Here is a 13243-nt window from a genome sequence, read left to right on the forward strand (position 1 = left end):
TTTTTTTTTTTTTGTTAATGTCTGCTAATTTTGCTTTTGATCATGGGGTTTTTGGATGAACTTCATTGTGTGTTTTGATTTTTCTCCAGAGATACTTTTTTTTCCTCTGTTAAAATAAAGCCATAGGTTACGCAGTTATGTAGATCTTGGTATCTTAGGAAATATTGCAATAAATGCTAGCTAGCCCTCTTTCTTGAATTTTTTTACTACTTTTTCACTTAGCTCTTGACGTTGTTATTTAATGGAGCATTATGTTTTTCGATGTAGATATCCAAATTCCGTTCGGCATCAGAACTGAAAAAAATCACCCTGTGCACGATGTATTGGAATATGTTAGAGAGTTCATGGAGTATAGAAGAGCAGAGAGATTCCAGAACAAGTTTGTAAGAGTTTATTTCTAGTCCTTTTGATGTCAAGTTTTAGAGCAGAAAGGAATATAGAAACTGTCGCGTTTTATGGAATTAGTTGATTAATGCCGTAATACTTTGCAGAAAACGTAAGTACAGGATGCCTGGAGAGGTTGTGGGGTGTCCATCCCTGGAGCTCTGCTGAGGCTGGCCAGGAGCCTCGGCAGCCTCATACAGACTTGGAGGCTGGCCCTGCCCTGAGCAGGGCCTTGGTCCCTGCTGACCTCCTGAGGCATCTCCCAACCTGAGCTCTTCTCTGTTTCTGAGTCTCCAACCGTTACTTGCCGCTGAAGCCCTCTGCGATTCCAACTTGAGGTGAAGCACATTCAGAAAGTCTTGAGAGCTGTGAAGAACAAGAAAAATAAAATTAAGTCCTGGTTTCTCTTCTTGAAGCTACTGACTTGTAGGTTCAGGCTAGGCCAGAAAACTTTATTTATTTGTTTTTCCCTCGCCTTAAAAAAATAAAAAAAGCATTCAGTGTTTGGAAATGCTTTTTTATTTTTCTGTCTGGTTTGTGAGCATTTCCATCACTAGCAGCTTGCTTAGGGTGATGGCGAGGATGAGCCTGCAAGTGCAATTATTAAAGTTTTGGAAGGGTTGTTCTGTTTTTCTGGGGTTTTGGTATGAAAAATTCCCCACTGGCATTCTTCTTAATTGCAGGCGTGCCATCAGTATTGCCAGTGTCTGTCTTAAAATAGGTGGCTACTTGAACCTCTGCCTTTCTTCCTCTTTCATCATACTTTCTAAATTAGTGTGCAAGGACAAACTGCAATAGAATTTTCATTGCTGCTTCCTCTTTTCTTGGTAGTCATGTGTCAAAAGGCATCTCTTCTCATCTCCATGCACTTTTGGCAGATGTTCCTGTTCTGTTCCTAGTAAAGAGAGGTATTTCTTCCGAATTTTAAAGAAATCAAACGGTTGTATGGCGTAATACTACGATATGGTGAGCTGGCTTTCTCATTTTACGTCCCCAGGAGCTGTCTTGAATCTAAACGGTCTTGCCGAGCACCTGCTTCTTGCTGTCTTACCAAGAGTGTGCAGAAAATCCTTTGGAATTTGGATTAAGGAGGAGGCAACTGGGCCTAGGAGCTGCAGTTAGCAAGAACAGGGAGGCAGTGGCAAGTTGCGGAGGAGTTAGAAATGACACGGAGCCTCCTTAAGGTCAGGGAATCCTTTCTTGCCTAGCTAGCAAAGCCGGAGTGGCTCTGGCTCCAGTAGCGCTGATCTTAAGCCTCTCTAGAGGTAATGCGCCTTACAAGACGGGCAGTATCCAGAAAGTGATCACTTTTTCACTTCATTAGTATTCTGGGTGCTGCCACCCATAAATACTTTACATTGAAGTGTCTGCATAGTTCGTCTAATTACTAAAAATTAGAGTGCTTACAAACCTTTTATACTTTTTAGGCACTCGAAGAACTAATACAATGTAATGAAACCAGCTACTTAGCATCAGTTTCAGCTTTTTGCCCACATGCTAAGTAAACATAGTAGTTCCTTTTTCTCCAAGGTAGAAAAAAAGAAGAAAAAAATTCATCCCCACTGACTGGAATGGGAGCCCGGTATTTGACCAGACCTGCTGGGCTCAAAATCTGTCCGAGGCACGCATGTGGTCTCTCTGAGCAGTTCACTAGAGACAGGCACGTGTCTCTCTGTCATGTTTTCCAGTCTCATCCTGCTTATCTCCGTTTTACGGAACGGAAATTTTGTCGGGTTCTTTTCATGCCATTGCTGTTCTGTAGGGGACTTTGGAACGGGAAGTTTAAAGGCAGTAAAAAGGAAGAGATTTTTACTTTTGGTAACTTGTCAAATAAATTGCATGTCTTGCCTCTGCTTCTTTTCTTTTTTCCTTCAGTATAGCAGTCTTATTTGCAGAAGGATTGTCTATATATATTTTTTTTATTTATTCATTTCCTGGTTATTATATTTTTCATTTAGTGGAAGTTTGCAGATGGTAAGAATAATAGAGTGGGCAGTTACAAAGACAAATGACATTATACTTTAACTGTATTCTTTTCCCATTTTCTTTAGGCCACTGAGGAGGTCTCGAAAAACCTTGTTGCCATGAAAGAAATCTTGTATGGCACAAATGAAAAAGAGCCACAGACAGAAGCTGTGGCGCAGCTGGCTCAAGAGCTTTACAACAGTGGTCTTCTTAGCACTCTAGTAGCCGACTTGCAGCTAATTGATTTTGAGGTAAGGGAAGAAGTTTGATGTTTCCTACATTGTATATGTTAAAATAAGGCAACAGGAATTCGAATGTGTTCAATGCTTAAGACATTTTTCAATGTTCAACTTTTTTTTATTATTATTATTGTGGCTGGACAAAACCATTAGAGGACTCATTGTTCCAAGCTACTTAGCAAATTAAGCAAATATGGAATATGAAATCTGTGAATTTAAGCACATAAACCACACAAAACCAAAGTAGATAAACCTCTAATCCTGATGGAATGCAGTTCTGTTAAAATCATGGGATAATTCTTAATTGTTGTATACACAGAAGGGTTAATCTCTTAGTAGTAATACCATAGTGAACACAAGCTATAAGACTACAGGACATGTCTGTATTCTTATCTCATTAAACTAAATTACTTGGGGAAAAAGAAAATTATCGTAACATTATGAGGAACTAAATATTTAAGTGAAAGCTGTTTTATTAACAATCCAGTATTTCTCTCTGCATAACCATTTTTTCATTTTTTTATCACCTTTTCTCTGTTTATAAACAAACAACAAACTGAAGTTTTTATTGCTTATTTCAAAATAGCAATTCCTTTTTATATTCAAACGTGTCTCTATACAAACCTCTGTCTGGCGTTTGTCACCATGTTGCATGGAATAATTTAGCTCCCTAGTGCTGTAGTGAAAAATCACCCTCTTTAGTTACAAGGAATTGTGGTACAATTGGCTTCTCCTGTTTTTCCTGAGGTCCAGCGAGGCGTATGGTTGTCTAGGAAGGGAGCCAAACCCAACCTATCTCACTCCACTGCCATGATCAAGAAGACCGTCCCACTTAAGGATCCTTAAAAGTGGGATTTATTCATAAACAAGTTGTTGATGATGCAAACACGACAGTGTAAAGTCCTACTGTAATATGACATTCCCCAAACAATGGCTTTCTTCCCCGTTCTTTCTTCTCTCCCCTCCACCCCACCCATCGCTCCCTGGGATTGGTGTTTCATTGTAACACAGCGGTGTTTTGTCCCTACCCAGGCGACTGTTTATACCAAACACAAAACATTCAGGTTGTTAAATAAGCAAGGAGACCTGGGAAAGCTGAGAGGGGAGGCTGGAACGCGGTGGCCTTTCATTGCTGAAGAAAGGAAATCGTGAAGCGTCATCTCGATTCTACTGACCTCTAGATTCTTATCAACTTGGTGTTTACTCAGCCCGGTTATTAGCAAAGGAAACCTTCATTATCTCCTGGTCATGAAGAATGATAACAATTTGTGCAGGCTGGCTCTCATTAAGGAGAACTATTCATTTTATTCTAAGGGGACTTGGAAAGATTGTGGCTAGCTTCCTGCCTGTGGGCTTTCTGCTGCGTTGTTCCGCGAGGATATGACGGTTTCCCCGTGGGAGAGAACGAGCCATTCACGCCGCTTTCTAGGCTGGCCTACAGCTGCTTCTTAAGGATGGGATCAGGCAGGCTGGCCAGCTGTTGTCATCACCTAGAAATAACATCAGCACACCTGCGCACCAAACCTGCCGTAGCTTACGAAGTAGCTCAGGTGTTGGTTTTGATATCCCAACTCTATGTGCTTGGGGATTTACTGCGTTTCAAACGATGTCTCTGTTACCGATGGGGATACTGATGGTTTCCTCTTGGTTCTTGGAGCGGAGGTCCAGCATCTAATCCTTCCCACTACAGCTTGAGGTCATTCAGTGATGTACTGTCGTCTTTTTTTTGTGTGTCGAGAACTTCAGTCTCGTTCCCAAAGAGGATTTCCTTGTGAAACAGGAATAGGTAGCTAATTAATAAACAGAGCCTGTTCACTGTGGCTTTTAAACCATCTCAAATGAGCAGAGGCTTAGGGAGCTGGAGCTGTTCAGCTTGGAGAAGAGGAGGCTCGGGGCAGATGTTACCGCTCTTTACAGCTACCTGAAATGCTGCTGGAGTGAGACGGGTGTTGGCCTCCACTCCCTAGTGAGTAGCGATAGGACAAGAGGGAACGAGTTCAAGCTGTGCCAGGGGAAGTTTAGATTGGATATTAGGAAAAATTTCTTCACCGAAAGGGTGGTGAAGCATTGGAATGGGCTGCCCAGAAAGGTGGTGGAGTCACCATCCCTGGACGTGTTTAAAAAACGGCTGGATGTGGCACTTCAGGAGCTGGTTTAGTGTTAGGGTGGTGTAGGGCTGAAGGCTGGACTTGATGATCCTCAGGTCCTTTCCAACCTTGACGTTTCTATGATTCTATGATTCTAAATGTATTGGAATCTGAATGATACGGTAAAAAAAAAAACCAAAACAACAAAAAAATCCTACAGAAAAGTAAAAAACTTAATGTTTTCATTAAGAAACTCTCTGATTGTATGGCCTTGCCGGAGTCAAATGATGTCCTTACCTGGAAGCTTGCTTTCCAAGTAAAGCTGTCAAAGCAACCTCCTGCTTGCCAGTCTTACAAACTTACTGGTTACATCCTGCTGATTTGTGCTAACGTGCCTGTAGGAGAGGTGATGTCCCTTGTGAAACCATCGCATTTCTCGCTCTTTTTTTTTTCTTTTAAATGAATTAAACCCCCCCCACAAAACAAAAAACAAACCGGCCTTTCGCATGAGGGAGCCTGAATCCTTCTGCTCGAGGACAATACCAGCACAGTCTCCCTCTCACCTCTGGCGGTCGTGACTGTTGGCACGGGGTCCGGTGTCCGTTTGCCCTTGTCCAGGCCATGAGATCACTTCGAACGCCTCCTTCCAACAATAACTGGCTTTGGTGTTGCTGCGTCCCACTGTCAGTCCAAGTATGAGCATAATAAGGAAATGCTGTTCTCGCTGGCGAATCCAAAGCAAATTGCGAGATCGAGCGCAAAAATTGGCGCCGTTTAGTGAATGAGAGTTGATGACTATATTATGTGGAGTTTGAGTAAAGCAATTTCTGGAAACACTGCTCCACTCATTTCGGAACAAAGAGTTCTGGCGTCGCTTTGGGCTGGCTTTCAATGGAATTGTAATGAGAAAACAAGCGTTTACAAACAAACTCTTATATCCTCAAAACAACACTTTAACAAAACTGCCCATGGGAATTCACAAACATGCCATTTGTAAAACTGCAGCCCTCCTACATTTTTATAAACATTAATTTTTTTTTTCTTTGCACAGTCTTCTTGATGTTGTTTAGAAAACTGAAATAATTTTGAATAATTGCTGTTGTTTTTTTAAAATGTTACTAATTAAATATGCCCTTGGTTTGACTCAAACACTTGCAGATGTTACTCAGGGCATTTATAGTGCAGCTAGAGGTTGTCTGAAGCGCTATCTACCCATAACATTCAGGGAACCTTCAGATGGAGTTGCTTAACAGGCATTTATTTGCAAGTCTGAGCTTAGTCCAAGTTTATCTGGGCTTTTTCTAGATTAGATCAGATCACTCGTAGTCCTGAAGTTGTCTTTACTGCGATCTGAGATGGAAAGCTAATTGCAGAAATCTGCCATGTGAAAAGTGCTTGTATTTATAATCAGCTTTTTGTTAGGTGTCTGTACCCATTTGTTGTCTCTAGCTGTGGCCTGACAGAAGACTTAAATAGGAAACGTTTATATATATTCAACAGAGAACTTTCTGAGCTCCTTTTATACTGTCTGGTGCTATGTTTGTGCAGTTTTTTTATGTGTAAGCCAGGCTGAATTTCTGCATCCTGGTCTTACTTACACTTCGTGCCTTGAAAAACGCGAGGCTTCGATTTTAAGTCAGCGGACGATTTCTCTTCGTGGTTTTTATTTCCTTACTTTCGTAAGTTGTCGTTTTAAGTTGGCTGTTAACGTTGCGGTGGGCTTGATTATGATGTGTTTAACTGCTGATGTTTTTGACAGGGCAAAAAAGATGTTGCGCAAATTTTCAACAACATCCTCAGAAGGCAAATTGGTACAAGAACTCCCACAGTTGAATACATCTGCACTCAACAGAATATCTTGTTCATGCTATTAAAAGGGTATGTACACTGTGAAGCGCAAATACGCTTTTACGTGAAGGGGTTTTAAGTTCATGGAGCAATAATGCATTCTGAAATGATTTTTTTTCTTCCATTGCAGTGTGCTTGATTATTTTTTTTTTCTCTTGGTGTCTTTAATTCTTCTAAATAAAGGAAAATTTAAGTAAAACCCCAAACTTTTGCATGAAATATGACTGAAAATTGAGAACTCCTAGAACCCAAAATATGCTGACATTTTCCTTCTGGTACACGACTTGATCCTGTTTATCTCCTTGTGATGTTACTTATTCATGAAGAGTTAAAGGCTATTTTTTCCCTTTATCCACTGTCATTTCTAGTTTGCTGCCCTATCCCCATGTTTCTCAAGTTTCTAATGTTAATCATGTTTCTAATAACGTTAATCAAGAAAGTTCTGAAAATTGCAGTTCCAGTGAATTATATTGAGATAGAAAAGTTCATCAGTCGCTAATAAACCATTTGTTTCAAGTACTAGTTTTGTAATCTGTGTTACAGCTGCTGAGTAACCTCACAGCAGTTGAAGAATACTTATTCCATCTACTGGGATAGCGAAAGGACATATGACAAGGCCATGCTTCTCAGTGAGACACCTGCCTCTTTGATGGTGGTTGTGTTGAGATGTGGGGATCATCAAGTGTATTTTTAACCTTTAAAGAGCAATCTTCCTTGTGTTTTTCCTTTTCCCTCCTCCTAGTTCGTAGCAGTCGTTAGAGGTGCCGACTAACCTGCCGCACACATGGCGCACCCAGCTGTTTTATTGTAACTCCTCTGTGTTTACCTAATCTTGGCTGTGTGTGGAAGCCACTAGAAAACAAATCATACAAGAAACTGTGTGGGGAAAGCAGGAGTTGTACATTTTTAGTTTCATGCTGACTGCAAAAGTTTTAGCACCAGAAGCGGTGTGGAATAAATACTTGTTCAGTTCTTACGAGCGTAAGGTCTGTGCTCACCTGCCAAAAGTGCTTTGGTGTTTATTCCCCCGCCCCGCTGCGTTTCCCCCTTTTGGGAGGAAGCGAGATTTAAATGTTAGGGGGACAAAAGGATTATTAATTGGGACATAACACAACACAAAATTGATTAGGTACTTCTTCAAGATAATTTGCAGGAGGCTGCAAGGAGATTTGACGTGCGGAGAGATGAACCTTGTTTCTCAGCAGGCTCTCGTTGATACGTGACTGAATGAGGGCTGTAACACATTCGCCCTAATTTTTAAGCTGCGGTGTCATTCTTCAGAGAGCATTATTCTGATAGGGATTGTTGAAACACTTTTTTGTAAGTCAGGGTGTTTGAAATGGGCATTTAGTTAGCTTTAGTGGCTTAAATGTTACATCTGGTATCCAACTGAGTCAAATTGATGTAAATTTAAGCTATGGTATGAGTTGCAATAAGGTCAGTAGATTTCAAATCTCCATAAGAGGTTAAATGGAAAAGTATTGCAGAATCTGACATGAAAATTAATTCATAAGAAATTGTTTTTTGTAGGGTAATACAGTTAATGCGTAGTATGCACTGTGGTACTTTGCTCTTGAATTATCCTCGTGAATTTAAATTAGGTTCCAGTGGATTAGGACAAAGGATTCTTTAGGTGGGATGCAGGAAGGTATATAACAAACTTTGACTCCTCCAGAACCAGGTAGCTAACAGGAGACCTAACTTTTTAAACTGGGATAGTTTATATAGCAACATACTGAGATGAATTCTTAGTTTGGAAACATCTTCATCCAGGGCCCTACTGTTGGCTTGCTTGGGAAAGCAAGGTGCTAGTAGTGAGTACAAAGGTGTATTTCTATCAAAAGTGTCTTAAAGACACGGTTGTGAGATTTTCTGACAGCTGCTGTTGGCATATGCTAAAAAGCCAGACGAAAGAAACCTGTAGTATTTGAGCAAGCAAGCCTGCCAAGGGGGTGTAGCAACAATTTCTAAAGGAAGCCGTCGGGGATGGCTTCATCACTTCCATCAAGTCGGTGATGGACGTGTTCCAGAGATCTCTTGGAAGCTGCAGGTCACTTTGCTAGAGGCAATGAAGACTCAGGCACAGAGAAGGTTCAATATTGCCCTTGTGATCAGAGGATGCTATTACCAGCATTTTAGGCTTGAAGCCTGTGACCTCGAGAGTAAGCTGGTGATGCGGAAAAATGGTTTATGGAAGAAGAGGAGACATGAATGTATGTCCAGTGTTATCAGACCTTCTTGTTTAAGCAAACAACTTTCAAGACAGAAACCACTTACTGCTTTGCTAGATGTCTGCAATCCCACCGATACGGAAGAAGAAAACTGATGTTGAGTATGAAGAAAATATGTTTATTAAGTCGTATTCCTCAGTTTGCGCAAGCAATTTGCATAGGCTGTAATTTGACATTTAACCAGCAGTGTTTTCAGTAACATTTCATAAAAATATGTACAAGTGGAGTTTAATGCAGAAATAAATACCTCTTAACTTTTTGAATTTTGGTTGACTTGTTAGCACTGAAAACCGTAATTGGCAGTGTGGTGTTGCAGTGGTAACTTCTGAAAGTATAAAGAATCCTTTTTTTTTTTAACAGGTACGAATCTCCAGAAATTGCTCTAAATTGTGGAATAATGCTTAGAGAATGCATCAGGCACGAACCACTTGCTAAAATAATCTTGTGGTCAGAACAATTCTACGATTTCTTCAGATACGTGGAAATGTCAACATTTGACATTGCTTCGGATGCGTTTGCCACATTCAAGGTAATTTACGTACAACATTTGAATTATTATTTCCGTCGTTCTCAGCTTTGTGAACGCAGATAAGGTGTGTTGGGCAAAACAAGCGAAGGGAGAGGGAGAGGAAAAAAATAGGTGCGATGCAAACAGGTGGAATGGACACCGTTCTTTCTTATTTCTCGGAATGCAAGACATACTTTAAATGTATATATACACACGCTGTCTTGCCAATGACTTTTATTCTAGAAAGCGCGTTTTAAACTATCAGACTTCGCTGAATTTGTGTGAACTTCTATGCCTGGAGCTTCTAAAATCCCTGTCTCCAGCTCCTCAACCTTCTGTTTATGAACCAGAGTGTATCTGGTGCTGATGCTTTGTCTGCGGAAACTCTTTTTTGGCCTAAACCAGCCGGTTATGGGGCTACAGGTGTAATTAAATAGTGGGTCTTCACCTTGGTTGTGTGCAGAGCATAGCCTTGATCCCTAAATGACATTCTTCAGTGGTAATTACCTGTGTCAATTAACATTTACCGCCGTGCAGAGCTTTCCCAAGTGGTGCCAAGATCCTTGGCACCGTCCAGGTAACTGCGTTTATGTCCTAAATGTCTTTGTTTAATGTTTTCTGTTGAGGCCCTTACGTGTCCGCAGAGTTTAGTGAGAATGTATAAGTACTGTTTAAACATTTTGGTGAAAATACTGGTTTTGTGCTTTTTTTCACAGGATTTACTTACAAGACACAAGTTGCTAAGTGCAGAATTTTTGGAACAACATTATGATAGGGTGAGCGGATACATTTTAATATTCAGAATTTTCTAGTGCTGTGTGTCTTATTTGAGGAAATCAGTATCTTAATCTTTTTTTTTTTTTTTTTTAAATTTACACACATGATTAAACCAATTGAACTTGCAGTAATTTCTGCCAAGTGGTAAAATTAAGATTGGGACATTGTTGAATGCAGAAAGGTATAAAAACAAGAGAAGGCGGCAGAAACAAAGGTGTGCGAGTAGTAGATCTGAGCTTTCCACTAGAGGGAACCCTTTCTTTGTCTTTTTTTCTTTAGTCGTTATTAACTCGAACAACCCAAGAGTACATGGCAGGCCTCCTCCAGCTCTTGGGAACCCGAAATTAATGAACAGTGTTCAGTGCCAGGAACTATTAGAGTTTAAGAAATAATGAGATAACTGACTCCACCACTTGGCAACCTAAACATTAAAGGCCCCTAAAAGAATAAAAATTATTTTTTTTTAAGCACGTGCAATGTTTAAACAGTAGTGAAAACAATCTGAAATCTCAGTAGTGAATCATGTTTTTGCTACATATTTGCATCTCCTCCAGTTTGTAGTAATTATGTGGAAGAAAAGCGTGTGTGACAGTTGGAAAGGTCCTAACCCTTCTCTTTATTCTCTGTCTAGTTCTTCAGTGAATACGAGAAGTTACTTCACTCAGAAAATTATGTGACGAAGAGGCAGTCACTTAAGGTAAGGTGGTTTTCTAAGTCAGGGAATTCCTTTAATTTCAAGGTGGGTTGGCCTTAATTAAAATGGCTTCAGTAACTGCCTTGGATAGTGTTTAATTTTTCTTATGTTTTACGGCTTGGGATCAGATCCTTTTCTTTAACCCTTCCAGCCTTCCAGCGCGTACCAATTAATTTCTCTCCCTGCGTAGAAATGACGATATGTGCGTGTATATTTATTTTTGTTGGGTTTTTTTTTTTGATGTGTATAAATAATTTAATAAAGATTCACATGATGTAACTAGAGCAATACTAATCTCACATTCAGGGAGGGAAGAAATAAAGAACATAAATATAATATATAACGTGTAGTAAGGTTAGTACTTGTAAGGAATATCCTTTTACTCTTTTTTTGTACAGAGAAATGTAGATATTTCTCACTTGAAATACTAAGTTTGTTTTTAACCCCCGCTACACTTTCTTATTGGTTATGTTATAGCTTCTGTAGAAATGGAAAAAATAATGAAATCATAGTGAAAGAAGAGTGAAAGAATTTTTTTTCAGTTGTGCTTTGTAACTAGAGGGGAACAAAAGGTGATTTTTTTTAATTTTTTTTTTTCACTTGTGGAGAAAATAATAGGAGAATGCACCCTGCACTTAGAAGTTCTGGGCACTTGATTTCTATAGGTTCTACGTTTACAGACCTGTGTCAGCCGCTTGGTGTCTTTGAAGGAAAAGTTGTTTCTTATGTCCAGTGTCAATCACTTTTTCATTTGGGCTTGTTTTCCGCTTTTAGCTTCTCGGTGAATTGTTATTGGACAGACACAACTTCACAATTATGACAAAGTACATCAGTAAACCTGAAAATCTCAAACTAATGATGAACCTTCTACGAGACAAGAGCCGTAACATTCAGTTTGAGGCCTTTCATGTGTTTAAGGTATGTTAAAAAGCTCTGTGACACGGGGAACAAGAAAACAAACTCCTCAACAGTTGTTTAGTTGAGTGAACGACTTAGCTGAGCCTAAATCGGATTTATCTTAATGTCCGTTAAGTCGTTAAATAGAGAGCATAGGTTTGTTTTTTATTGTGATCTGTCTTTACAAATAGCTGTCTTGGTTTTCGAAAACTGTTTAGAAGTCAGTTAGGGACTTTCCTATGATTCCCAATGTAGTATTTTTTAGAAAATATTGGAATTAAGAAAGATGATGTGCGGTAAGATAGAGGAATGCAGGATTTCCTGTGGAATCATGAAGCATCCTGGAGTTCAGAAATATTCTCATCACGCTGCATGACCTGTGAATGATATCAATGTTTTAGTCAGCTTGCCTAAATTTTAATTAGCACACTGCAAGAGAAACTTAACTTCGCAGCAGACAAGCAAATAGCTTAAGAGCTTGGAGATATAACCTGAGATATAAAAGTTTTCAGTGAATTATGAGATACTGATGTGATGCAGTATCCAGGCATTTGCTACAGAGTGTAACTGAGGTATCTTCGGTGTTTTTTGCAGAGGGTATTGTGGCTGTCACCCCCCACAAATTTAATTTACTTTGGTACTAGTGTTCAGCTTCTAATAAAAAAAAAGGAGGAATTTTATTTTAAAACTTGCATTTACTTTGTTATTTTTTTCTGTAGAGGTGCTGGAATATAGAATAATTATTGTCACCGCTGTTTTGTTGACTGGGTTTGTTATTAACTTAGGCTTCCGTTTCCCGCTATTACGCTAAATGCCTTTTATTTTCTTGCAGGTGTTTGTAGCCAATCCTAACAAGACACAGCCTATATTAGACATCCTTCTAAAGAACCAGACCAAACTTATTGAGTTCCTCAGCAAGTTTCAGAATGACAGGACCGAGGATGAACAATTTAATGACGAGAAGACCTATTTAGTTAAACAGATCAGGGATTTGAAGAGACCAGCACAGCAAGAAGCTTAATCTCCAATAAACCCTTAAAATATTAAACCCAAATTCAGCATTTGCTGTTAGATATTCAGCATCAGGCACTCTTATCGATTCATGAGGAACATTACTGCTAATCTGCTGTTCAGTGAACGGTTTTTGTTTTTCTCTTTTCTTTTTTAGTCCAAGTTGAAAAACATAGCTGCTGCTTTCTTGCACAATGTGGACTTTCTTGATATTTGTGTCATTTCAGAATTCAAAGACACTGCTTGTTTTAGGAGTCCTGAAAAGAAAGATTCTAGGTTCGTGAAAGCAAACATATAGATACTAGTTTGGTTTAGGAGAGAAGGTATTAATGTAGTTAAGTAACAGGTTGCATGCTTGCAAATCTGAATAAATCTGTATGTTTGCACTTAACCTTGTTTGAGACATGAGCACAATGTGACCTGTGCATACCTGGCACCGTAGTATAAGATTATATGCCTTGATTTAAAAAAAAAAATAATAAAAAATGTGCAGTGCTTTATTTGTAATCAAAGGGGAAATGTATCTAAGATGTGAGCTTATTGGGATAAACAGTTGTCTTGCAAATAAACTGATACTGAAACTTAGCAACTTTGGAAAGAGT

General features: G+C 39.4%; 1 protein-coding gene across 1 annotated transcript; it reads left to right on the top strand.

The window, feature by feature from the left end:
* Positions 1-267: 267 nt before the first annotated feature.
* On the top strand, positions 268-13234 carry CAB39 (calcium binding protein 39; the record flags this gene model as incomplete). Its single annotated transcript, XM_009869490.1, has 8 exons — positions 268-383; positions 2436-2600; positions 6435-6553; positions 9115-9283; positions 9979-10038; positions 10671-10736; positions 11508-11651; positions 12463-13234. Coding segments are annotated over 8 exons (1028 nt in total), but the record flags the coding sequence as incomplete, so codon positions are not given.
* Positions 13235-13243: the final 9 nt, after the last annotated feature.

The sequence above is a fragment of the Apaloderma vittatum genome, unplaced genomic scaffold (genome assembly GCF_000703405.1).
Source record: "Apaloderma vittatum isolate BGI_N311 unplaced genomic scaffold, ASM70340v1 scaffold5195, whole genome shotgun sequence".
NCBI lineage: Eukaryota > Metazoa > Chordata > Aves > Trogoniformes > Trogonidae > Apaloderma > Apaloderma vittatum.